At 46.4% G+C, this 26682-nt stretch overlaps 1 protein-coding gene across 1 annotated transcript in view; it reads left to right on the top strand.

Annotated features, from left to right (window-relative positions):
* Positions 1 to 26682, top strand: part of Catsperd (catsper channel auxiliary subunit delta) — a 71369-nt gene that overhangs the window by 26325 nt on the left and 18362 nt on the right. The window contains exons 7-9 of the mRNA XM_087909264.1: positions 3566 to 3630; positions 7341 to 7454; positions 21651 to 21734. Coding sequence (XP_087765390.1) covers positions 3566 to 3630; positions 7341 to 7454; positions 21651 to 21734 — 263 coding nt within the window. The remainder of the gene's footprint in view (positions 1 to 3565; positions 3631 to 7340; positions 7455 to 21650; positions 21735 to 26682) is intronic.

The raw sequence follows: 26682 nt of genomic DNA, 5'->3' as shown, positions 1-26682 counted from the left end.
ATTGTTCTATAGATGCCAATTAAGTCCATTTGAGTCATAACATGTTAGTTCTCTTATTTCTCTATTCATTTTTTGTCTGCTTGACTTGACCTGTCTAGTGCTGAGAGGGGAGTGTTGAAGTCTCCCACTATTAGTGTGTGGGGTTTAATGTATGATTTAAACTTTAGAAGTGTTTCTTTGACATATGAGGGTGCCCTTGTATTCGAGGCATAGATGTTCAGTATTGATATTTCCTCTTGATGTTTTTTTCCTGTGACTAATATAAAACGTCCTTTTTTGTCTCTTTTGAATGACTTAAGCTAGAGGTCGATTTTGTTAGATATTAGGATAGCTACACCTGCTTGTTTCTTAGGTCCATTTGATTGGTATATTTTTTTTCCCAACCTTTTACTCTGAGACGATGTCTGTCTTTGAGGTTGAGATGCGTTTCTTGTATGCAGAAGAGGGATGGATTCTGTTTTTGTATCCAAACTGTTAGCCTGTGCCTTTTTATGGGTGAGTTGAGTCCATTTACATTAAGGTTGCTATCTCCTGTTATTTAGTTTTCATCATTGGTGATGTTAATTTGTGTATTTTTTTTTCTTCTTTGGGATTTGCTGTAATGAGATCATCAATTGTGTGTGTTTTTGTTGGTGTAGCCATCTTCCTTGGGTTGGAGTTTTCCTTCTAGTATTTTGTGTAGGGCTGAGTTTGTGGCTAGGTATTGGATATCTAGATTTGTCATGGAATATCTTGTTTTGTCCTTCTATGGTGATCGACAGTTTTGCTGGGTATAGTAGTCTGTGCTGACATCTGTGGTCTCTAAATGTCTGCATAATGCTTGACCAGGACCTTCTGGCTTTCACTGACTCCACTGAGAAGTCAGGTGTAATCTGATAGGTGTGCCTTTATATGTTACTTGGCCTTCTTCCTTTGTAGCTCTTAATATTCTTTCTTTACTCTGTATGTTTAGTGTTTTGATTATTATGTGGCGAGAGGACTTTTTTTGGATCCAGTCTATTTGGTGTTCTGTAAGCTTCTTGTATCTTCATAGGCATATCTTTCTTTAGGTAGGGAAAGTTTTCTTCTATGATTTTGTTAAATAAATTTTCTGTGCCTTTGAGTTGAACTTTTTTCTTCTCCTTCTTCTATACCTATTGTTCTAAGATTTGGTCTTTTTATGTTGTCCCATATTTCATGAATATTTTGAGTTAAGCTTTTGTCAGATTTAATGTTTTCTTTGACTGATGAGTCTATTTCCTCTATTTTATCTTCAGCACTTGAGATTCTCTCTTCCATTTTGTGTATTCTGTTGTTCATGCTTGCATTTGTGGTTCCTGCTCTTTTTCTCATGATTTCTGTTTCTATAATTCCTTCGACTTGTGTTTTCTTTATTTTTTCTATCTCAGTTTTCAAGTCCTGAATAGTTTCTTTTATATGTTTGAGTTCTTTTTCTTGGTTTCCTTTAAATGTTTTGCTGATATCTTCCAATTTTTTGTTTGTTTTTTTCTTCCATTACTTTAAGGTAATTTCTCATTTCATCTTTAAGAATTTCAAACATTCTCTTGAGTTTATTTTTTAGATCATTTTCTTTTGGTTCATCCATATTTGGTTGTTCAGGTCTTGCTGTTGTAGGGTCTTTAGGTTTTAATGGTGTTGTATTGCTCTTTGTGGTGTAGCACGTGATCTTACCTTTTCTACTCATCTTTTCCTCTAATAGGTGTGGTTGGGGTTGTCTGAGATTCTGTTGAATAATCTTCTAGGTGCCAGTGAATCCCAAGGTGAGATGGTTGTTCCTAGTGGTACAGTCAGTGTTTCAGTTCTAGTTACCTCATTGGTTACTCCTGTTCCTGGAGATAGCTCAGTGCTCCTGTGCTTGGCTCTGCTCCCTTGGAGTTTGCTGTCTCAGGCCTGTTTTGGCCTAGGCTGCTGGCTTTGACCTGTATCTGTAAATCTTGGTCTGGATCCCCTCCTGCAGAAGTCCCTGGCTTGAAGTTGGACCTGTTCTAGTGACAATCACTGGCTCTGGCTCTGGTTGCTGGGTTAATCCTGATTTGTCCGTGTCCCGTGTTTGCTCCTGGCTTCTGCTCCTGGTGGAGCTTGTTCTCTCTGTGTCTTAGGTAACTGGTTCAGTCCCACTCTGATTCCGGTGGAGATCGCAGACTCTGAGTCTGATCGTTGGCTCACTCTTTGTCTGCCAGTGTCCCAGGACTGGGTTGGCTCCCAAGACTGAATTTGCTCCTGGCTTCTGCTCCCAGTGGAGCTTGTTTCCTCAGGCCCTCTCTGTCCTAGCTGTCTGGAGACAGGGCCTCGTGTAGCACAGACAGGCCTCGACCCAGTTAAATAGCCAGAATGACCTTGAGTTGGTGGTCCCCCGTCCCCTTCTCTGCAGTGCTGGGGTGGTAGGAATGGTGAACCCTGTATGGTTTATGCAGTAGCGGGGTGGAGCCTATGGCCTGTGCATGCTATGCAGGAACTCTACCCCCTGAGCCGCAGGTCCATTCCCAAGTTTGGTGGGTTTTTTCCTTTTTATTGTATTGTATTAGTGTTTGCCTGTCTGTCTGTGTGAATCACATATGCACAGTGCCCATACAGGCCAGGAGCGGGCATCAGGTCCTGCTTTGGAATATTTGTTGAGCTATGGAAAGATGTGCTGCATTTGTTTAATTTTTAAAGATGTGTTCACTGTTTTACCTTGCCTGTCTAAGGCGCCTGACTGGTCTAATAAAAAGCCAAATGGCCAATAGCAAGGGAGGTATAAGTAGGATTTCCAGGCAGGGAGAGTAAGGATGAGGAGGAGGAATTTAGGCTTCAAGAAAGAAGAGAGACATCACGGAGACGCTAGGGGCAAGCCAGTGAGACATGGAGGAAACAGGGAAGTAGGACACACAGAATGACGGAAAGGTAAAAAGTCCTGAGGCAAAGCAGGTTAAATTAAGTTATAATAGCTAGTGGGACAAACCTAAGCTAAGACTGAGCATTGATAATTGATAATTAATAATAAGTCTCCATGTCTTTTGGGGGTGCTGGTTGGTAGCCAAAGGAAAACTCCAACTCCAGGGTCCCCTGGAACTGGTGTCACGGAAGTCTGTGAACTGCTGTACAGGTCTCTTCTGTGAGAGCTGCGGTTCTCTAACCAGTCCCTGTGTTGTTCTGAGAACTCAGATTCACAATCCTCCTGCCTCAGCCTAAAGTCTAAACTAACAGGCAGGTGCTATCATGCCTGACCTAATACTTAACTTTGGAGAATTCAAAATATGCAGCCAGGTGTGTTGGCACAGGACTCTCAGCCCAGCATTTGGAATGTGGAAAGCAGGAAGTTTCAGAATTTGGATGTCAACCAGGGATGGCTAGTCAGTTGTAGGCTGATGAGATTCTGTCTCAAAAACAAAAAGAAAACTCACAGCTGCCTATGGCTCCACCTCCAGGGAACAATGTCCTCTCCTGGGCACTTCAGGCACCTGCACTATGTGCATGTACACGCGTGCATGTGCACGTGTGCGCACGCGCGCGCACACACACACACACACACACACACACACACATGTATTTACAATGTAACTATTTTATTTTATTTTCCTTTCAGGTGTAAAAACTCCTGTCTCACACATTAGTGGTGACAGTTGTTGTTTTAGTAACCGATTTTGCGTGGTAAGTTGAAATCTTTCATTTAAAAAGAACATTAGATTCTAAGTGCAAATACTTAGAAATGACCTAGGGACCTATAAGTAGAGGTAGCCATAGGTGGTGTCACTTACCCATACTCAGAGGAAGGCTGGACCATGAGGTAACTTCCCTTGGGATTGACCAGTCAACCAGGTTGAAAGTGCATCTTCCTTTATTGTTGTGTGTTGGGATGCTTTCTTGGTTTTTGAGGAAGGGTCTCATCTAACCCAGGCCAAATATGACTTTCAACTCCTGATCCTCCTGTCTCTACCTCTAAGGAGCTAGGATGACAGGCCTGACCTGAGCACTCACCTTACACTGTCCGACACAGTTTTTGTTTGTTTAATAGACAGGTAAGTCTGGGGGCTGGAGGCAGGCAGATGAGAGTTGTGAGGTCCAGGCTAGTCTGGTGTTCATAGTAAGGTCTAGACTAGCTGGGGCTACTTAGAACTATCAAGAGCTGAGAGAGAGAGAGAGAGAGAGAGAGAGAGAGAGAGAGAGAGAGAGAGAGAGCAGGCAAACAGGCCAGATCTCAGCCTGTGGTCAGGATCACAGGAACCATGCCAGTGAAGCTGACATTAGAGACTCCTGAGGGCAGTTTATACTGGGTGGAAATGGTGGGAAGGAGTACAGTCAGGTGCACAGGGCAGCTCAGCACAGGATGTAGTGGGAAGCTGAAGGCTCGTTTACATCGGAAATGATGATCCCAAGGTCATGTTGAGAGCACTGGGCAGGCGAAGCAATTGATTTTATTTGAACCTTGCAAAGTCTGGCATTAGATTAGAGAAGAGGCAAACGTAGCTGCCAGTGTGGTGTGCCATACTGTGGGATAGCCCTTCGGAACATCCTGAATATGTATTGCTCTCATTGGTTAATAAAGAACGAACTGGCAGTAGCGAGACAGCCAAACTAAGGAATCTGGGAAGAAGAAGGGTAGAGTCAGAGGAGTCTCCAGGAGACACAGGGATCAAGATAGGACGAACCATGTGGCAATACATAGATTAATAGAAATGGGTTAATTTAAGTTGTAAGAGCTAGTTAGTAATGAGCCTCCAAACATTTATATTTAACAAGCCTCAGTGTGGTTATGTGGGAATGAGCAGGCAGGATAGAAACTTCTGTGGACAGTAAGACAAGGGCTTTGATGTTCTGACACCCTTTCCTTGCCAGTGAGGTTCTCACAAGGTGGGTTTTCAGGGAGGGGCCTTCCTGAGTACCCATCCACTGTATCAGGACATAAACCTTGTGTCCTGTGACTCAAAACTTCCCCCTTTCTGAGGAGTGGCACAGTCCTGTGACAGACTGCCTGTGGTTACTCAGCCCAGGGGTGACCTAAGAGGTCCCCGACCATGCTACAGCTGCCGAAGGCCAGGCCTCCCGTTGGCTGAAACTCTGTGGGGAGCTCACAACACACCTAACACCATTTCTTATAGCTCACTGCTAGATTTTACCTTTAATATTTTTAGGCTGTGGTTTACTTGGGAGGGGAGATCACTGAATCCCCTGAAAGTAAATCATGGAGAAAGCCTGTAAGCAAGGTGCAGTGAAACTCTTGAACCAGAGCATTCCATGGCCCCAATAAAATAAACAGCCGGCCGGGACGGGGAATGAGTGTGGGGGTTATGTGAGAGCCGACTGGGTGAGGGTCTCTGAGCTGACGTGGGTGGTTTGAGTTAACCTGGACCCAGACACAGTCTACAGTGTGACTGTGGATGGTGGGGGGTGGGAAAGTGATGCTTTCCTGAGGAATGCTGATCTTAAGTTTCTGTTTATCTGGTAGGAATCTGCCCTGGTTTGGGCCTGGGCCACCATCTTAGGCCACTGTCAATAGCACAACCATTTATGGGGTGGGGGACACCTACTTTGTGACCTATCCAGAGGGAGCTATTGTCCAGAAATGCCCATCGCCACAGAATTGCCCTTCATTCAGCCCGCTGATAGGCATACTCGGCCTCCTGGAGATCACCCGTCTGTAACTTCATTGTTTCAGGAATATGTCATTGTTTGTAGGCAGACTTTTCTTTCCTGCCTGCCAGTTCCAAATAACCAACCCAGAGTCTTCATATTAATTGTATAAATGCTCGGCAATGGCTCAAACTTAGGACTGTTGGGGTCTATGAGTGTTCCCATGAAAGGCCATCATTCACACGTGTGATCAGCAAGAGCGTCTCTTTACTGCGCCAGCGTGTGCAAGGTGGACTGGTGCCGACCCCGAGTGAAGCGGACTCTTCCTGAGACAGTGAAATGCGATGGTTAAGTAAGCATCGGCTGTGGCTGTGTCAGTGTGCTCCTCAGAGGCTGAGGTTTAATCTTTGGGCACAGCGTGGGCAAGTCCGGACATGACCCAGAACGGGGGGGGGGGGGGGGGCTAGGGCTTGTCCTGAGACACTGTGGCGCCCCCTTGACCCTGAATGTAATCTGTTGATAAATGGCGCTTTGTTGGAAGAGATGCTTGTTTGTCCCTCTCAGAGAACTGAACCCTAAATTCAGGTGTAAAAGCGGGAGAGTTTAACCCCTTCAGTTACTAGCTAACTCTTACAACTTAAATTAACCCATTTATAGCCAGCTACACTGCCACACAGCGGTACAGCTTCCTGTTTCCTCTCTGTGACTGGTGTGGTGACTCCTGACTCCGCCCCTCTTTCCGGAGTCCTTAGTCTGATTCTCCCTCCTAATCTTATCCTGTCCAGCTTTGTGCCAGTCAGCTTCTTTATTTAACCAATCACAGTAACATATATTCACAGAGTGTAGAGGAATATGCCGCAGCGGTTACTGTCCTATTGCTGGCATGAGACAGCACGGCCAAGGCATTTACAGAAGAGTTTGTTGGGGTTCACACGTTCAGAGGGTGTGTCCATGACCGTCAGGGTGGGAGCATGGTGGCAGGCAGGCATGGTGCTGGAGCAGCAGGTGAGAGCTCATGTCCTTATCTACAGGCAGGAGAGGGAGAGAGAGGGAGAGGGAGGGAGAGGGAGGGAGAAGGAGGGAGGGACAGAGAGAGAGCGAGAGAGAGAGCTAACCAGGCCTGCTGTGGCCTCAAAGCCCACCCCATGCCATACCTCGTCCACAAAGACCACGTCTCCTGACCCTTCCCAAACAGGTCCGACAATTGGGGACCAAGTGTTGAGACAGATGAACCTGGGGGGCATTCTCCATCAAACGCCGTAGAGCGTGAGTTCCAGCATGGCAGAGCAGCCTTGGCAGCTCTTGTCTGCATCAGAGACCTGCTCAGTTCTGGGTGTGCGTCGCTCCCACACCCCTCTAAGTGCTGAGTAATTTGGTTGTTTCCCCTTTTGACTGTTAAAAACAACGTTGTACTGAGCGCTCTGCCCCAGTCATGTGACCCCACTAACTATGGGGTGCATATGGTAACCCAAGTGGTGAAACTGCATCTCTGTGGGGGGTGGGAGCAGAAGCCCCCTGTGAGTCCTTGTGTATAGGTTTCCATGTATGCTCAAAGTTGTCCCTTTTTTGGATTGGATGCCTGAGGATAGGTCAGTGAAAGTCATCCTCAGGTATAGCTAAGAATGACCTAGAATTCCTGGCCTTCCACTTTCCAAGCTTCAAGATGTGGGCATACGTCAGCAACTGGGTTTCTGTGGTGCTAGAATAGACACCGGGGCCTCCTGCCCTCTTGGCAAGCCCTCCACCCAGTGAGCACTCTTGTGATGTCTTCCGTGTGTTCCTTCCCCCAGGAATTAGCTAAAAGTATTTTTGTGTATCTCCGTGGCGACGTGCTGCCTGGGACCAAAATATACTTCTCTGACAATGGAGGATTCTCGTTCCAGGACCTGGACAGAAACAGTCTGGTAAGCGGCTGGGGAAAGGGAGTCAAGAGCCTGAGGTGGAGGTGGCTCTGGGGAGGCCCTGCCCTCCATGTTCAGTGGGTGATTAATACTGAGGGCAAGGAGGGACACCTGCTTGGGTACTGTGGCTCTTGAAGTGACCCTCAAGTCACACTCCTGCAGGCCGTCCCGATGGAACTCATTGGATCACCTGGCACAGCCTAGAGTCATCTGGGAAGAAGCCACAATTGACAAAAGCCTCTGCCAGATGAGCCTGCGAGGCGTTTTCTTGAATGATGATTGATGCTATAGATGTAGAAGGTGATAGAGTAAGGGACCCGAGCAGATTATCAGGGAGGGGTGAGGGTTTAAGTGAGAGACGAGGTTTAGAACCGGCTGCCCATACATGAGTCCTGTAATCGTAACGACAGTGGAGGAATGGTGTCTAGCAACAGAGAGGTTTGGGGTGTTCCAGACTTGGGGGTCAACCTGGTAGGCTGACAGAGGAAATGACATGTTGGAACCAGTAGGGTGGGTGTCTAGGAGGAGGAGAAGAGCCGCTGGCAAGTCTGGGGTCAGGCAAATGGGGGAGCAAAAAAGAGAAGCTTCTACTTTGGCTAAAAGCCCTTCCCAGTAAGGGCACAGGATAGGTTGGCACCACGGGAAAAGAGTGAGTGAGAGGAACACCCCTGAAAATGCGATTGAGAGGTGGGGTCTGATGAGGTAGGTAAGACAGGGAGACGAGAAGGGGAGATAGGTCCGCAGAATTCTCTCAGGACCAAGTATGTGGTACCAGTGTCCAAGAGGAAGGAGATAGATCGCCCCGATACCGTGATTTCTACCTGTGGCTTCCTGTCAGAGCTGACAAGAGCTCAAGAGAGCCCAGGTCTGTCCAGTCGTCCACGGTCAGGCCCAGAAGGCCGGCTAGAAGGTGGTCTATGTCTGATGTCCCCGTGCCACTGAAAGACTCCCGTGGGCATCTTCCTTCGAGAGAGACCCCGTGCCCAAAGATCAGTCGAAAACACGCAGCCGGATGCAAACAGCAAGAGGTTTATTGGATACGCAGGTACCTGGGGCGACAAAGTCTCTCGGAGGACTTGCGCACCCGCAGGTTGGGGGTGAGGGGTTTTTATAGGAGAGCAAAAAGTGAGGTTTACAGAAGCAAGATGCGGGGTGGTAAATTCTTAACCTAAATAACAATGAGGGGACTACTCAGCGGTTTACTGTTCCTCTTATCCTGTCCCCCTTTCCTGGCTGGCGACCAGATGTCTGATTGCACAGCCCCTGACTCGTGACGAGCCCCGCTTTATACGTGACTCAGGCCTCGCAATCCTCTCTTTCTTTGTTTCTATGGCCAGTCCATAAATCCCCTGTCTTGCAGCCAGATAAGGCTGTCCTTGCTCTAACCTCAGGTATCTTTGCTCAGCATTCCGGAGGCCCTGAATTAAGCTTGTTATCTGCTCAGCATTCCGGAGGTCCTGAGCTGAGCTTGTTATCTGTGAACCTTTGCAAAACGGTATAACTGTGGTTAAAACGAGTTGTGGTCCTTCACCACGAGGTACACAGGAGCCATCGGCTGACTAGTGTTCCTTTCCATGGCACTCTGGAGATAGCTGAGGGGCCCCGTGAGGACTAGGGCAAGCCCAGTCCCACTGACCTTCCTGACCACACTTGAAACAGGGGCCCAGTGGTCCTTGAGCCCCAGGGGCTGTTGCTGAGGTCGGTTGGATAGCCTTGACCAGCATTTGGTATTGTTACTTAGGCTTTCTCATTTCTCCCATGGTCTTCTGCCTGGAGGGTTAGGAGCCCTCTCTGCAAACACTCTGGAGAATAGTTCACAAAGAGCTGCCCTCCAGGTTTTCAGGGTCCAGATAAGTGTACTATAAGAGGGCCTCTGTGGGGCATTCTAGGCACTGAGACAGATTTTCCTGTCTGTCCTCAACTATTTCCTGAAGGTTTTCACAGTTTACTGACTTAAAGGCAGCCTTACAGAGACCCACCAAGAGGCAGGCTGTAATCTGATCTCTAGCTAGCGTGCCCCCTGGGGTATTATTATGCCATTGGGGGTCGCGTTGGGGACCGCCTCTGCCTGCTCCCAAACTCCCTGCATTACAGTAGATTGCTAGCTAAAATCATATATATATAATGAAAGGTGAAACTTTTTTATGAAAGCAGTAGAGTTAGATGTATAAGAACCCAGTTTTTTTCTATTTGAGAGGGTTCTGCCTGAGAGAAACGGAAATGTACCTTAACCAGTCCATCTCCTCCAGCTACCTCTCCAAAGGGAGACCTGTAGCCAGATTGATTTGTGGGGGTGGGAGATCAGGGCGGGGTTCCACAGCAGTGCGAGGACAAGTAACAGGATGGGTAAAAGTGGGTGGAAGAGTTGGGCGACTGGACTCGCCCGTTGCTGGAGAGGAAGAAGGGGCTGAGATGCATAAGGAGCAGTTAGATGTTGAGGAAGAAGTGGTGGGGTCCACAGTGGGGATGTAAATTAGTGGAGGCTTCTTCCAGTTCAGATCTCACAGCTTGAAGGAAGCACGGGGAGAAAACGCTTGACTGTGTGGTAGCTCCATCTCCCCTTCCTCTGGCAGGAGTTAGGAAGGATCTGTGAACATTGGAATGTAAAGAGCCATTAGCCACTTTGAGTTGTTATCTAGGGGATATTTGGTCAGTTTTTTAGTACAAAGGTGAATGAGTTTAGAAACCTTTAAAAATGGCATTAAGCATAGAGGTTTTAGGTTTCCTAAAAAACATCCCGGAAGAGTGGATGGGCTTCTTTGTTTTGTCGGCTTGGGCTTGTTTCTCATGAGTGAGGCAGAAAAAAGAAAAAAAAAATCCAGTGGCTTTTTATCAAGCGAGGAGAGAACGATAAAGGCTCAAGTCAGCCAACGAAACGGGCTGGGACAGTAAGCCTGAAGGTGTTGAGTCTGAGAGACAAGAAGGCCGAAGGGCTGAGCCCAAATGACACTTGGGTCTAAGGCCAGAAAGGTGTGAGCCTCCCAGTGAAGGTGGAAGCTGAGGGACCATGCCCGAAGGACACTTAGGTCTGAGACAAGCAAGGCTTCAGACAAGTCAGAGGTGATTGTCGGTGAAAGGGGCCAGCCATACCCCTGAAGACCATGGCTTGGGGTACCCCTATTTCCAAGAACACCAGAAAGGTGCCTGACAGTCAACGGTCACTCCCACGGGTTCAGGGAAGCATTTTCACAGACTGGGAGGAGGGGAACTCATGATTGAAGCCCATGTTGTATGGAGGGGCACAGAGGACAGGTAGGTGCAAAGTGGGCTGTTGTCCAGGGTCCCCACGTGCCTCCTACCACCTGCGGGTGGGAGGCACTGCTGGGAGAGCCTCATAGAGTAAGGACACCAAATATTGTAGTTTAGCAGCAGCGGCAAGAACGAACCACAATAAACAACAAACCCACATGAGAGTTTATTAATAGAGGGGGAAAAGGGTGGTCATGGTGACGACCAGAAAAAGAAGTGGTGAGGAGAGCTAAGGGTGGGCAGCTTGCTTCAAAAGGACCCTTTGCCCAAACAGGTACCTAGGCCCCGGACTAACCAAGTATTTGCCTGATAAGTGCATGTATGTTGGAAAGACTCCGAGGCCCCTAGATGTTTACCTGGGTGCTGGCAGAGCATCGTGCCAGCTGACAGAGGCCATATTGCCTGAATCCTAACAAGAATTGAAAGATCCCAAAAGTCAAGGGGGTCTCAATTGGAGCCCTCTGCCCAAGAACCAGTCCACTGGATGCAAGAACAAGAGGCTGTTTATTGAATACACAGGCGCCTGAGGGTGCTTCAGCAGCGAAGCTGACTGAGCACCCCTGGCTGAGCATACACCTGATTTTTATAGGGAAGTTGTGGTTACATAGGCTGAGGCATAGCAACAAGCATTTCATTGGTTCTCATCAAGCGAGCTAGGGGAAAATCCAGGACAAGGGTGTTGGGTCATCTATATTTTCTCAGAAAAACCATAAAATCTAGATAAAGCTAAATTCAGCACTCTGGTTGTCTTGACAAAATGTCATGGGGACTTGTTACTGTTATCTTGGCGTTGGCCTAGTCCTCTGCAAAGCTAGCTGACCGCAAATATCCTATGTAGCTGGGCCTCACTTGGTTCCTCTTTTTGTGTGAGAAGCTGCCCCAGTTTTCAAGTCTCCTGTTTGGGTCTAAGGCTCTGTCATAAATGGGTAGGGGTCTTTCAGAATGAGTTCTAGGACAGCCAGGGGTACACATAAAATGTCCGGCGGAGATGGAGAGAGCATGAGACACAAACAAATCCACGTGTATAAGTTTATTAAGAAGATCTGTGCTGACGAGCTCGTGGGAAAACGGTGACGGTGACAGTGAACAGAGGGGGTGGAAGAAGAAGAGAGCGCGGGAATGGCGCCTTTAGCTTTTAAAGGCTTCCCAGTACATGCGCAAGAGGGGAAAGGCGTGTCTACACCAGACGCTGATGACGGGCGACGCTACTGCACCTGCGCGGGGGGGGGGGGGGGGGGGGAGGGGGGGAGGGGCGGCTTTTACGTCAGACGTTGGTGATGCAGATGGCGAGCGACTCACGCATGTGCCCCTGGGATACGTGGGCTAGCCCTAGAACCCGGAAGTGCAGTCTTCCGGGTGGCCAAGGAATAACACACATGAACACAGAAACCATGTCTCTGGAAACAGACAGACAGGAAACCTTTCCCATTATAGTTCCCTTCCTCAGGTCCTTCGTCAAAGAGACAAGGATGTGACAGATGTATATGGGAATCCTGACACAAGGGTGGCACTCTACTAGGTTAATCAAACAGAGACCCTACTTTTCATTGGGTGTTTGTTTGTTTGTTTGAGATAGGGCTTCTCTGTATAACACTCATAACTGAACTGGAAATCACGCTGCAGACCAAGCTGGTGTTGAACTCACAGAGATCCGCCTGTCTCTGCCTCTGCCTCCTGAGTGCTGGGACTAAAGGTGTGCGCCACCACTGCCCAGCTTTAATTGTTTTTTAACACAGGGTCTCATGTAGCCTAAAATGGCCTCAGAGGCACTGAAATGCGTGGTGTCCACCAAGAAAGGAAAGCACAAGAAAGGAAAGCACCTCTTGGGTTCATTTGTCTATCAGTGAGCCCAAATTGGAAGTCTCCACTTCTCTCTCTGTATATCTGTTGGTCTAGCTGTGGTTACTAGTTATCTGTAGTCTGCCTGTTGTGTCTATGCCTGCTTGAATGACTGTCCCCATGTCTGTCCCTTAAAAAAGATTTTGCTCTGTATTTATTGAACAGTACAGAAAGCAGCCTGGGAAAGGGGAGAGGTTTGCTCAGGTTCTGGGCTTGTTTTAAAGGCTCACTGTGTAGCCCAGACTAGCCTCAAACTCTGCCTGCTTTCATCTCCTAAATGCTGGGACTAAAAGTGATCAGCAGCACCCCAGTGGGCAAGGAGTCTTTACAGAAATCTCTGACAGGGTTTACGAGCAAGCAGTCATTTCCTGACCCCAGTGGCTCTTCAGCCCGTGATCGTTTCTGAGCACTACGCAGAGGTCACTCTGACTTCTGTGGCTGTTGTCAGGGTTGCTTCTGACCTGTGGACATTACCCTGTGTCAGGGGCATGGAAGAGTACATGATTTAAGATTGTAGCTATGACTGGGCATGGTGGAGCACACTTTTAGTGTGAACATGACACACACACACACACACACAAAAGAAAGAAAGAAAAGAAAAGAATGCAGTTACACAGTTACCACACATAGGAACCCGGAACACAGCAAGGCTGGCTTTACACGGTTCCCTTAAAGGCGGGTTGAACAGACAGGCTGAGCAAACGGTAGGACAGCAATCTTAATTCTTCTCTTTGTTGTTCTTGAATTTTGAGTCAAGTTTACTCCATGTAACCCTGGCTGTCCTAGAACTCACTCTGTAGCCCAGTTTGACCTCAAACTAAAAAATGCACCTGCCTCTGCCTATGAGTGCTGGGATTAAAGAGGTGTGCCACTAAGCAGCCTTAAGTTTTAAGGGACCTCAATGTGTGTTTATGAGCTTGGCTGTGAGGTCCAGCCAAAGTTCAGTTTTGGGGAGGGGGTCCAGAGATAATGTCATAATATTGTATCACCTCAGTCTACGAAGTTTTGATGCTCCACCTCCCAAGTGTTGGGGTGACATGCCGACTTGGTTTATGGGATGCTGGGAATGGAACCCATGGTTTTGAGCTTGCAAGGCTACTGAGCTCCAGCCTCAAGCATTGGATACTTTCTGTCCAGTCAAAACCGGAGCCTTGGTTCGGAGCGCTGGGTGTTGTTGCCGAGAACCTGAGTTTACTGCCTACTGCCTTTATCAGGCAGCTCCCAAACAGCCACAAAGGACCCAACACCCTCTTCTGGTCTCCAGTGGCATCTGCACTCACTCACACATAGACACACACACACACACACACACACACACACACACACTCTCACACACACATAATTAAAAACGAAATCTTTTAAAAATATCTGCATCCGGCTCAGTGGTTAAGAGCACTGGTTGTTCTTCCAGAGGTTCTGATTTCAATTCTCAGCAACCACATGGTGGCTCGCAACTGTCTGTAATGAGATCTGGTGCCCTCTTCTGGCCTGCAGGGATACATGCAGAGAGCGCTCATACACATAAAACATATAAGTAAACCTTAAACATATATCTTAGAAAATGTGGGGCTGACAGATTCAACACAATACCCAGCAAAATTCTTCAAAGACCTTGAAAGAACAGTACTCAACTTCATTTGGAAAAGCAAAAGACCCAGGATAGCCAAAACAATCCTGGGCAATAAAAGAACTTCTGGAGGCATCACAATCCCTGACTTCAAACTCTACTTACTACAGAGCTACAGTACTGAAAACAGCCAGGTATTGGCATAAGAACAGACAGGAGGACCAATGGAACTGAATAGAAGACCCGGATATCAATCCACACATCTTCGAACACCTGATTTTTGACAAAGAAGCAAAAAATATCAAATGGAATAAAGAAAGCATATTTAACAAGTGGTGCTGGCATAACTGGATATCAACATGTAGAAGAATGAAAATAGACCCATATCTATCACCATGCACAAAACTCAAGTCCAAATGGATCAAAGACCTTAACATAAAGCCAGCCACACTGAACCTTATAGAAGAGAAAGTGGGATGTACACTTGAACGCATTGGCACAGGGAACCACTTCCTAAATATGAAAGACCCTAGAATTTCTAAGGCCACGAAGGAAGTCCCCAGACTCAATAATCCAGGCCAGCAGATGCAATAACAAGAGGTTTATTTCGATAGCGCCATCAGGTGGCTCAAGACTCCAGGGAGACTGAGCACCCCGAGCAAAATTTCAGCAAGCTTATATAGGCAAAATTAATTACATAATCAGCAGTTTTCAGAGCATAAAGATCACTGGTTATTTTAAACAGATCGGACAGTGACAATGGACAATGTTGTTTTTTCATGCTATTTCCTAGATGTTCCATTCTGGCCCTGACCTTCCCCATCTGGTCTTGTTAGATTACTCAACCGTTTCTTTTGTGAACTGCCGACATTCTAAGTTTGGCACATATGCCGACCACAGATATCCTGTTCTCCTAAGCAAACGGGACGTTCTCATGAGAACAGGCCAGCTGCAGGTCCTGAGAGTATTGAGGATCTTTCAAGCAAACAGGACGTTCTCATGAGAGCAGCCAGCTGCAGGTCCTTGTTGGGTCTCTAGAGGACAGGCCTTCGCACCCCGACTTGATCTGTTTTGCACTCTTGCAGTTGGTTGAGAACAGGAACAAAAACAGGAACAACCTGTTGTTTTCAGCAATGTTTCTAAGGATGTTTATCCCTAAGCCATTGAGTTACGGTGATGAGCTTCCTGCTTTTGCTATCTTGGCCTCCCCTGCTGAGGGCTATATATACTGTGTGAGAAAGTGGAATAAAGGCTTGTCTGCAGAACCTGAAGTTGTGTTGCGTGTTAATCCCGATGTCCCTCGCTCAGAAGAACGACAGTTGCCGTGCTGACATGGCAAAGTGAAGGTTCCCACCGAGATCTGAGAAAGAAGGGGTAGCGGACGGGGTCGTCCTAGACCGGTAAGGACGGATTGGGGTAAAATGGGATCCACAAGCAGTAAGAGAGATATCTAAATTGTTAGAGAAACAAGGAACTGCGGTCAAAGAGAGAACTATAGAGGATTTTCTTAAGAATATAGCCGCAGCAAGCCTATGGTTTTTGACAGGTGGAGGTTTGAACGTCTTCGATTGGAAACAGGTAAAAATAGATTTGCAGAAACGGCTGCAAAAGGAGGGTACCGATGGCGTCCCTATATTTACCTTTTCGCTATGGTGCCTGGTTCGCGATATCCTACTTACTGATAAAGTGAAAGTGAGACGGGAGGTCATAGCTGCTAAAGAGATACTTGAAGAAATACAGGAGGAGGAAACTTGCCGGTCCATAGGATCGGCAGAGTCACATTGGAACCAAAAGAAAATGTCAGAGGTACCAGGGGGAACTTTGGAATCTGGCGTAGGACTAAGGCTAGCGCCAAAGTCTACCCGCTTTCGGGCGCAAAATCAGATAGCAATAACCTCTGAGTCAGAAAATGGGAAAGACAGCCTCAGCTCCAGTGCAGAGAATAGTTTATCTGATGAGGAAGCACAGCTAATGCAGGAAATTAAGGTACGTTAGAAAAGGCTGAAGCACTGTAAGGCAAAGGATTCCTTATGTGTGTGTGCCGTCAGTCCCACCTGCTTTTAATGCCGATTGGGGAAGGAGGGAGTCCCGTTGGGGCCTGACAGATGACAGGGAAGCCGAAGAGGGCTCTGGAAGAAGAGGAGGTGTCGGTTTTCAGCCCCAGCATACAGTTGCCCCAGTTATAGAGGTACCTGATCCTAACAATCCAGGACAGATGCTGAGACAACATGTGACCTTGGGCTTTAAGGAGATGAAGCAATTGAAAGAAGCCATGGCAGTATACGGCTCTCAGGCCCCATTTACTCTTGCCATGATAGAGTCTTTTGCGGCATTGAATCTTACACCTAGCGATTGGCAGTAGCTATGCCGTGCGGTACTATCGGGAGGAGATTACTTATTGTGGAGGGGAGAATATCAAGAGAATTGTCTACAAACAGCTAGGTTAAATGCACAAGTGGGACAGGCACAGCACAATCTAGACATGCTAACTGGAGCAGGAGCTTATGCTGATTTGGCTAATCAAATTGTGCTCAATCCTGCCGTACATCTCCAGATGGCGACTGCGGCTACCAAAGCTTGGAAAGCTCTGCCAAACAAGGCTGCAGGGGATCAGCTGTCAAAAGTTCTATACTCAAATGCAACAGGATTTAGAGAAGGCGGGGCTGATCATAGCTCCTGAGAAGGTCCAAATGCAAGCCCCATATTCCTACCTTGGGTACCAATTAGCCGTGGATGGAATTAAACCAAAAAAATTAACTATTAACACCTCTCATCTTAAAACCTTACATGATTGGCAGCAGTTACTGGGAGACGTACAATGGATACGCCCCTCCCTAGCAATCAAAACAGGTGACTTAAGACCATTGTATGATATGCTCTTGGGAGATCCTGACCCAACCTCTCCCCAAATATTGACGCCTGGCCAGGCAGGCCTTAAGGCTTCTTCTGGACAATATTGAAAGGGTCCATCTCCAGCAGATTAATTATGATCAATCATTAAATTTTGTAGTTCTTGCTTCCAATTTTGCCCCTATGGGAGTCTTTTGGCAGGATGGACCTATTTTATGGGTACACATGCCTGCCTCTCCAGCAAGGGTAGTCACCCTATACTATGAAGCTATATTACAATTACTTTGGAAAGCTAAGAAGGTTGCTGCCCAGACATTTGGGAAGTACCCTGACAAAATTATAACACCTTATACGAAAGACCAGCTAGTACAATTACAGCAGTACCATGATGAGTGGACCCTTTTTCTCACCTTTTCCGGAAGTTTTGATTCTCATTATCCTCAGCATCCATTAATTGTCCTGTTCAAAAATCATCCCATTATATTCCCCCGAGTGATTAGAGAATCTCCCATACCCTCAGCTCGTGCTGTCTTTACAGATGCTTCCCCTAAAGGTAATGCAGTAGTGGTCTCTGGAGGAAAAGTATGGAAACGTACTGTGGGGATGTATCAGTCCAAGCTGCAGAGGTACAGCCTGCTTCATTGCACTCCAGCTCTTCCCTGGGGAACCTGTAAACTTGTATACTGATAGTGTGTATATGGCCCACATTTTTAAGCCACTGGAGACAGCTGCATATATATCACCTACCTCTAAGATCCATCATTTGCTCAGCTGCGTTCAGCATTTGATTTGGCAACGGACTGAGCCTTTGTTTGTCGGACATATCCGCAGTCATACTCGGCTGCCTGGGCCATTGTCAGCAAGTAATGATTTAGCTGATAAATATACACATGTTTGCTTTACTTCTGACTGCACCCAAGAAATGCATGATAAATTTCACCTTAACGCTCGCTCCCTTCAGCATCATACTTGATGCACGCGAGAAGTAGCACAAGCCATTACATCTTCTTGTCCTCAGTGGGCTCCTTTCCTAAGAAGCCCCAATTTAGGAGTTAACCCATGAGGGTTACGACCAAATCAGATGGACGTTACACACCTGCCTGCCTGCCGCAGGGAAACTTAAGTTTGTCCATGTATCAGTAGACACCTTTTCAGGAGTAATTTTCGCATCCTTACATTCAGGAGAATGAGTAAAAGATGCCATCGCACACTGCCTATCTGCTTTTGCCTATATGGGCAAACCTGAGGTTATTAAGACAGATAATGGCCCAGCATATATCAGCAAAAAGTTTTTATCCTTTTGTTCATTCTATGAAATTTCCCATAAAACAGGCATTCCATATAACCCAATGGGTCAAGCAATCGTGGAAAGAGCCAATCAGACCCTCAAGCAATATTTTCAAAAAATTAAAAGGGGGGAGTTCATATTCTCCCCAGCTACTCAATTTTCCACCATTCTCTTTATTTTAAATTTTTTGACTGTGAATGCTGAAGGGCGCTCGCCTATGGAGCATCATACACAGGTTAGGGCTCAGAGCCTAGGATGGATTCTTTGAAAAGATTTGCAAACAGGAAGATGGATGTAACCAACTCCTTGTTGGCAAAGGTGAGGGGGGCTATATGTGTATTTCCTCCAGGAGTTGATAAACCAATTTGGGTGCCAGAGTGGTGCGTAAGGCCAGTGACCCAGGATGAAGACCACAATGCTCCTTCTGCTTCAGGTGATGACTCTGGTAACAACAACAGAATTATGAGTGATGGGGAATCTGCTAGGAAACCCCCCACTTTTAATGCCAGTTAGTATTGTATAATTCCTATGGTCCCAAACCTGCTCCTTGGTGTTGGGATGCTGATGGAGATTTTAATCTCCACCCTACAGTTATGTGGGAAGAATGTATCACTCAAGAGTTTGATTTGTTATACTGCTGGATGCAATGACTATTTGATCCTCTGCTTGCGTTCTTCCCCCATTTTTCTTTGAATTGTGGAGTGGCACTTGAGTGGGGGGCGATATTCTTAATTGTTCTTTCAGGATCTGCAAGCTGAGTAATGGTTCTGATGGAGCTTTGATCGTTCGAGTGCCTGCTGTGATTCCTCTGCCGGTGCTAGTGTCTTAATAGCATCAGGAGATCATCCTTTATCGACAGCAGGTGAACAGCTGCAATTGTTGCTGTCACTGCCACTGTGGATACGGTTGCTGGAGTTGCCATTTTACAGACAGCTGTGACTACAGAGACTGTGAATCAACTGTCTGGAAGGATTAGCAAGTCCCTGCAGACACAGAGTGCTCTGGACTCTCATATTGGACTTGGACTTTTAAATTTAAATCAACAAACTACTTTTGCAAGAACAGGTAGATTCCCTTTGACTCCTGCAACAAGTGTCTTGTACATTATACCTGCTAATGTTATAAATGCTTCTGATGTGGTTGAACAGTTGAATGCATGTTTGGATGGCCCTTGGAATTCCTTTTTGAATTTTACCCTGCAGACAGCTTATCATATTGTTAGTATTAATAGCACATGGGTCCCTGCTGTGCCTGGATTCAGTCAGTAGAATGCCATGGCCCAGCTTGGGGGGTGGGTCCAGCGATTGTCTGGAATGCTCACTTGTACTCATATTGCTATTGGGGTTATCTGGTTTTGGATTCTCTGCCGCTTTATGTGACAATCCCATGTACAGCACACTGTCACTCGACAAGTGTTGCTTGGACTGTCTTCGGGTAGTCAGGAAGTGCCCCAAGTCTGGCTGCAGATATTGCAGAAGTCATGAGGGATCTCTATGACAGGCAACTCTCCTGGTATAGTGAGCTCGCCTAAGACAGGGATTAAGGCCTCCCGTAGATGGGTAAGAGTCTCTATCTGGGGGAGTCCTAAGACAGGGGCTCTCATGCTTTTAAAATAAAAAGGGGGGAATTGTTGGGTCCCTAGAGGACAAGCCTTCGCATCCCCACTTGATCTGTTTTGCACTCTTGCAGTTGGTTGAAAACAGGAACAAAAACAGGAACAATCTGCTGTTTTCAACAATGTTTCTAAGGATGTTTACCACTAAGCACCTGAGTTACGGTGATGAGCTTCCTGCTTTTGCTGTCTTGGCCTCCCCTGCTGAGGGCTATATATACTGTGTGATAAAGTGGAATAAAAGCTTGTCTGCAGAACCTGAAGTTGTGTTGTGTGTTAATCCCGACGTCCCTCGCTCAGAAGAACGACAGTTGCCGTGCTGGCATGGCAGTCCTGAGAGTCTTTCAAGCAAACAGGATGTTCTCAAGAGAACATGCCAGCTGCGGGTTCAGGAGGGGGTCCTGGGGAGTCTATCAAATAGAACCCCAGCAGCACAGACACTGAGAGAAACAATTAATAAATGGGACCTCCTGAAACTGAAAAGTTTCTGTAAAGCAAAGGACACAGTCAACAAGACAAAATGACAGCCTACAGAATGGGAAAAGATCTTCACTAACCCCACATCAGACAGAGGTCTGATCTCCAAAATATACAAAGAACTCAAGGAATTGGACACCAAAAGATCACATAATCCAATAAAAAAAAAAGGAGTACAGACCTAAACAGAGAAGTCTCAACAGAGGAATCTAAAATGGCTGAAAGACACTTAAGGAAATGTTCAACATCCTTAGTCATCAGAGAAATGCAAATCAAAACAACTCTGAGATTTCATCTTACACCTGTAAGAATGGCCAAGATCAAAATCACTGATGACAACTCATGCTGGAGAGGTTGTGGGGAAAAGGGAACACTTCTGCATTGCTGGTGGGAATGCAAGCTGGTACAACCCCTTTGGATGTCAGTGTTGCGATTTCTCAGAAAATTAGGAAACAACCTTCCTCAAGACCCAATAATACCACTTGAGCATCCAAAGGATACTCAATCGTGCCACAAGGACATGTGCTCAACTATGTTCATAGCAGCTTTGTTTGTCATAGCCAGAACCTGGAAACAACCTAAATGCCCCTCGATGGAAGAATGGATAAGGAAAATGTGGTACATTTACACAATGGAGTACTGCACAGCAAAATAAATAATAAATAAATAAATAAATAAATAAATAAATAAATAAATAACAGCTTGAATATTGCAGGAAAATGGATGGAGCTAGAAAACATTATTTTGAGTGAGGTAACCCAGACACAGAAAGACAATTATCACACGTACTCACTCATAGGTGCTTTTTAAATGTAAATCAAAGAAAACCAGCCTTTAAACCACAATCTCAGAGAATTCAGACAGCAATGAGAACACTAAGAAAGACTTACATAGATCTAATCTACATGGGAAGTAGAAAGTGGAAAAAGACAAGATCTCCTGAGAAAATTGGGAGCATAGGGAACTTGGGGGAGGACTGAAGGGGGAGGGGAGAGACAGGGAGGGGAGCAGAGAAAAATGTAGAGCTCAATATCAATTTTAAAAAAATAAAATGTGGGGCTGCAGAAGCAGGGAGATACGAAGCACAGAATTGGGTTTGTAGTGTGGCTTGTGTCACACCTGTCCTCATAGAAGACAGCTGTTGTCTTTGACCCTCTGCTCTGACTGTTCTGTCCCAGAGGTTGATTTGCTCTCCTGAGCTCAGCAAATGATGTAGATTATATCAGGGCTAAATGCAAGATGCTACGCTGTCTCAAATGATAAATGTGTTAATGTCACCTGAATCTCATTTACACACATCGAATGTTTGTTCCACAGAATAGTTTCACGGGAACATTAGGAGGCATATTCTACTTTCATTCCATCTCCCAGGTGGGGATACTCGTGGTCGAAGGAGGATTGGTGAGTACATAGAGTGTGGACGGGGCCCTCAGAGACTTGGGAGCAGAGCTGGGGGCAGGGGGGATATGATGGTCAGTTAGCTCTTTGGGATTTTTGAGTTAGTGTATTACTTTCTTAGTTTGAGATAAGGCCTCACATAGCCAAGATTGTCCTTGAATTCCCCATCCTCCTGTGTCTGTCTTGCAAATGATGGGAGGACATGGCCTGCTAGGCAGGTAGTCTGAGATACACTGATCTTTGCATTTGTCAGCCCATTTGGGAACCGCTTATGCATCAAGTCATCTGCCAGCTAACCAGCCAGCCAGCCAGCCACATACCCACCTACCCACCAATTCATCCGTCAACTATCCATATAACCACCCACCCACCCACCCACCCATCTACCACATGTCATCCCTCCACCTACCCATTCATTTGCCTACCATCCATCTACCCACCTGTGCACCTATCCATTCACCTGTCATAGTTGGATGTCTATTGCTGTAAAGACACACCACAACAATGGCAACTTTTATAAAGGGAAACATTTAATTAGGGATGGTTCACAATTATCGTCATGGTGGGAGGCATGGAAGCATGCAGACAGATATGGTGCTAGAGAAGGACCTGAGAGTTCTACAACTTAATCTGCAGTCAGCTGAAGTTAATTGTAAACCACCAGGCAGGCCTGAGCTTCTGAGACCTCAAAGCCCACCCCCTCGTGTCACTGTTCCTTCGGCAAAGCCATGTCCACTCCGACAAGGCCACACCTTCTAACAGTGCCACTCCCTATGGACCTATGTGGGCCATTTTTTAAAAAATGATTTATTATTTTTATTTTATTTCATGTGCATTGGTATTTTGCCTGCATGTTATGTCTGTGTGGGAGTCAGATTCCTCTTGATGTTTTTTTCCTGTGACTAATATGAAACATCCTTCTTTGTCTCTTTTGAGTGACTTAAGCTAGAGGTCGATTTTGTTAGATATTAGGATAGCTACACCTGCTTGTTTCTTAGGTCCATTTGATTGGTATATTTTTTTTTCCCAACCTTTTACTCTGAGACGATGTCTGTCTTTGAGGTTGAGATGCGTTTCTTGTATGCAGAAGAGGGATGGATTCTGTTTTTGTATCCAAACTGTTAGCCTGTGCCTTTTTATGGGTGAGTTGAGTCCATTTACATTAAGGGATATTAATGACCAGTGATTGCTATCTCCTGTTAATTTAGTTTTCATCATTGGTGATGTTAATTTGTGTATTTTTTTTTCTTCTTTGGGATTTGCTGTAATGAGATCATCAATTGTGTGTGTTTTTGTTGGTGTAGCCATCTTCCTTGGGTTGGAGTTTTCCTTCTAGTATTTTGGGTAGGGCTGGGTTTGTGGCTAGGTATTGGATATCTAGATTTGTCATGGAATATCTTGTTTTGTCCTTCTATGGTGATCGACAGTTTTGCTGGGTATAGTAGTCTGTGCTGACATCTGTGGTCTCTAAATGTCTGCATAATGCTTGACCAGGACCTTCTGGCTTTCATTGACTCCACTGAGAAGTCAGGTGTAATCTGATAGGTGTGCCTTTATATGTTACTTGGCCTTCTTCCTTTGTAGCTCTTAATATTCTTTCTTTACTCTGTATGTTTAGTGTTTTGATTATTATGTGGCGAGAGGACTTTTTTTGGATCCAGTCTATTTGGTGTTCTGTAAGCTTCTTGTATCTTCATAGGCATATCTTTCTTTAGGTAGGGAAAGTTTTCTTCTATGATTTTGTTAAATAAATTTTCTGTGCCTTTGAGTTGAACTTTTTTCTTCTCCTTCTTCTATACCTATTGTTCTAAGATTTGGTCTTTTTATGTTGTCCCATATTTCATGAATATTTTGAGTTAAGCTTTTGTCAGATTTAATGTTTTCTTTGACTGATAAATCTATTTCCTCTATTTTATCTTCAGCACTTGAGATTCTCTCTTCCATTTTGTGTATTCTGTTGTTCATGCTTGCATTTGTGGTTCCTGCTCTTTTTCTCATGATTTCTGTTTCTATAATTCCTTCGACTTGTGTTTTCTTTATTTTTTTCTATCTCAGTTTTCAAGTCCTGAATAGTTTCTATGTTTGAGTTCTTTTTCTTGGTTTCCTTTAAATGTTTTGCTGATATCTTCCAATTTTTTGTTTGTTTTTTTTTCCTCCATTACTTTAAGGTAATTTCTCATTTCATCTTTAAGAATTTCAAACATTCTCTTGAGTTTATTTTTTAGATCATTTTCTTTTGGTTCATCCATATTTGGTTGTTCAAGTCTTACTTTTGTAGGGTGTTTTGGTTTTACTGGTATTGTGTTGCTCTTTGTGGTATATCATGTGATCTTACCTTTTCTACTCAACTTTTCCTCTAATAGGTGTGGTTGGGGTTGTCTGAGATTCTGTTGAATAATCTTCTAGGTGCCAGTGAATCCCAAGGTGAGATGGTTGTTCCTAGTGGTACAGTCAGTGTCTCAGTTCTAGTTACTCCATTGGTTACTCCTGTTCCTGGAGATAGCTCAGTGCTCCTGTGCTTGGCTCTGCTCCCTTGGAGTTTGCTGTCTCAGGCCTGTTTTGGCCTAGGCTGCTGGCTTTGACCTGTATCTGTAAATCTTGGTCTGGATCCCCTCCTGCAGAAGTCCCTGGCTTGGAGTTGGACCTGTTCTGGTGACAATCACTGGCTATGGCTCTGGTTGCTGGGTCAATCCTGATCCACCCGCCCGTGTCCGGGACTGGATTTGCTCCTGGCTTCTGCTCCCAGTGGAGCTTGTTTCCTCAGGCCCTCTCTGCCCTAGGAGTCTCATCCAGTCCCACTCTGGGGAAATTTGTTGCCCAAGGTGGAGTTCCTTGCCTCAGGGCAACTTTGGCTTAGGTTACTGGTTTTAACCTGTATCTGTAAAATCCTGGTCTGGCTTCCCTCCTGCAGAAGTCCCTTGTTGGAGTTGGACCTGGAAAGGTTTCTGGTTCTGGTCTAATACTTCTCGGAGGTCCCAGGCTCAGGTGCACCCGAACCTGCTGACTACCAGTTTACTTCCTCAGAGGTCCCAGACTTGTGTTGGGACCCATAGGGGTTCCAGGTTCATGCCTCTTCCCTTTGATGTCCCAAACCAAAGCCTGAACCCATAGAGGACCTGGCTCAGGCCTACCCTCTCTGAGGTCCCAGACTCACGCCTGGCCCCACTGAGATCTCTGGTTCCTGTCTATTCCCTTGGAGGACCCAGGTTCACTCATGCCCAGACTGGCAGAGGTCCTAGCTCAGGCCTAGTTCCTGGGAGGTCCTAGACTCTCACCCAGACCCATCGGGGTGTTGACTTAGGTCTACTCCCTTGAAGGTCCCAGATTTACATCAGGACCCTCAGCAGTCTCTGGCTCTGGCTCACTAGCTCAGCGGTTACCCCCTTGTTCTGGTGGTGATCATTGACTCTGGTTCTGGTTACTGGGTCAATCCTGATCTGCCAGTGTTCAGGACTGAGTTTGCTCCTGGCTTCTGCTCCTGGAACTTCTAATACTTTTCTTTTCCTCACCCCATGATCAGCCCTTGGCCTGTGGACTGGGAAAACTGCAGGTAGTCTATGTTTAGGACTCCCTCCACATGGGTGCTCACGGCGGCCAGCAGCTCCATGAGAAAAGCTGAACTGGGGCAGGAGTGCTTTGGACTTGCAGCTCAGCTCTCTGTAGTCAGCTCAGCATGGTGCTGCATGTCTGCAGGCCTTGAAGAGGTAGTCGGCTCCTGCGTGCAAGGCCTGGAGCAGCAGGCTGACCATACCAGAACAGGAGATGCTCAGTCAGTCTCCTCATGCTTTGTGATCTCCAACATCCCAGATAATGGGCACAGTCAGCCAAGTGCTCAGCGTGGAAGGGTGAGGTCAGAGTTCATCTGCCAGAACATGGGACGTGGAGGCAGGAGGATCCCCAGGGTCTGTGGGCATCAGCGTGGTCCATACCAGTGAGAGACTCTGCCTCAAAAAAAGAACAAGGCAGGGAACAAGACATGGTGGCTCACACATCCGTGAGCACAAGGCCAGCCTGATCTGTGTAGTAAGGGCCTGTTCCTGGCACCCAACTCCTGCAGCTCACTGCCCACAGGATCTGTCTTCTGTCTAGTCTGCACATGTAACAGACACTCACATAGAAGTTTGCCTGTGATGTGACTTGAGCCGGCTCACCTCCTCTGCACCCCAGGGGGCACCGTGGGGGCCTCTGGAAGGCTCTGCTCCTACCCAAACCTCTGCTTCCCTGTCAAGTGTGGAGCTAACTTTCTTGCTAATGTGTTTCTTTTTTATTGTTTGTTTTTGTTGTTGTTGTTTTACCACCACACTCAGCCTTAGCCTTCCCCCCACCACCACCCGCTCCTCACAGACAGGGTTTCTCTGTGTAGCCCTGGCTCTCCTAGAACTCACTCTGTAGACCAGGCTGACCTTGAACTCACAGAGATCCTCCTGCCTCTGCCTCCCGAGTGCTGGGATTAAAAGCATGTGCCACCACCACCTGGTGATTTTTGCTAGTTTTTAGACAATGTTTATTGGTGTAGTTTATATATGTGAGTATTTTGCCAGAGTGTTTATCTGCAGCTCATGTCAGTAAGGCCCGGTGCCCAGAGGGGCAGTGGATCCCCTAGAGCTGGAGTTACAGATGGTTCTGGGCCACCATGTGAGTTGAACCCCTGTCCTTGGTAAGAGCAGCTGGTGCTTCTAATAGCTGAACTTTCATTCTAGCCCCTTTTGTTTATTTTTTTTTTGAAACAAGGGCTCACTTATTAGATCAGGCTGGCCTGAACTCACAGAGACCCTCCCCCCTGCTTCTACCTCCTGGGCGCTGGGATTAAAGGCGGGCACCGCACCTTGCCCACACATTTTTGCAGGCAGGGTCTCAGTGTGAGGTTCAGGCTGGTTGACATTTCACTATCCTGATCCCACCTCTCATCTCAAGCACATGCTTCCCTGTATGGTGTCCCTCTCCTGGAACA

The sequence above is a fragment of the Myodes glareolus genome, chromosome 8, assembly GCF_982192425.1.
Source record: "Myodes glareolus chromosome 8, mMyoGla1.1, whole genome shotgun sequence".
Lineage (NCBI taxonomy): Eukaryota > Metazoa > Chordata > Mammalia > Rodentia > Cricetidae > Myodes > Myodes glareolus.
The sequence above is the reverse complement of the archived record's forward strand: the minus strand, read 5'-3'. Positions and strand labels throughout refer to the sequence as shown.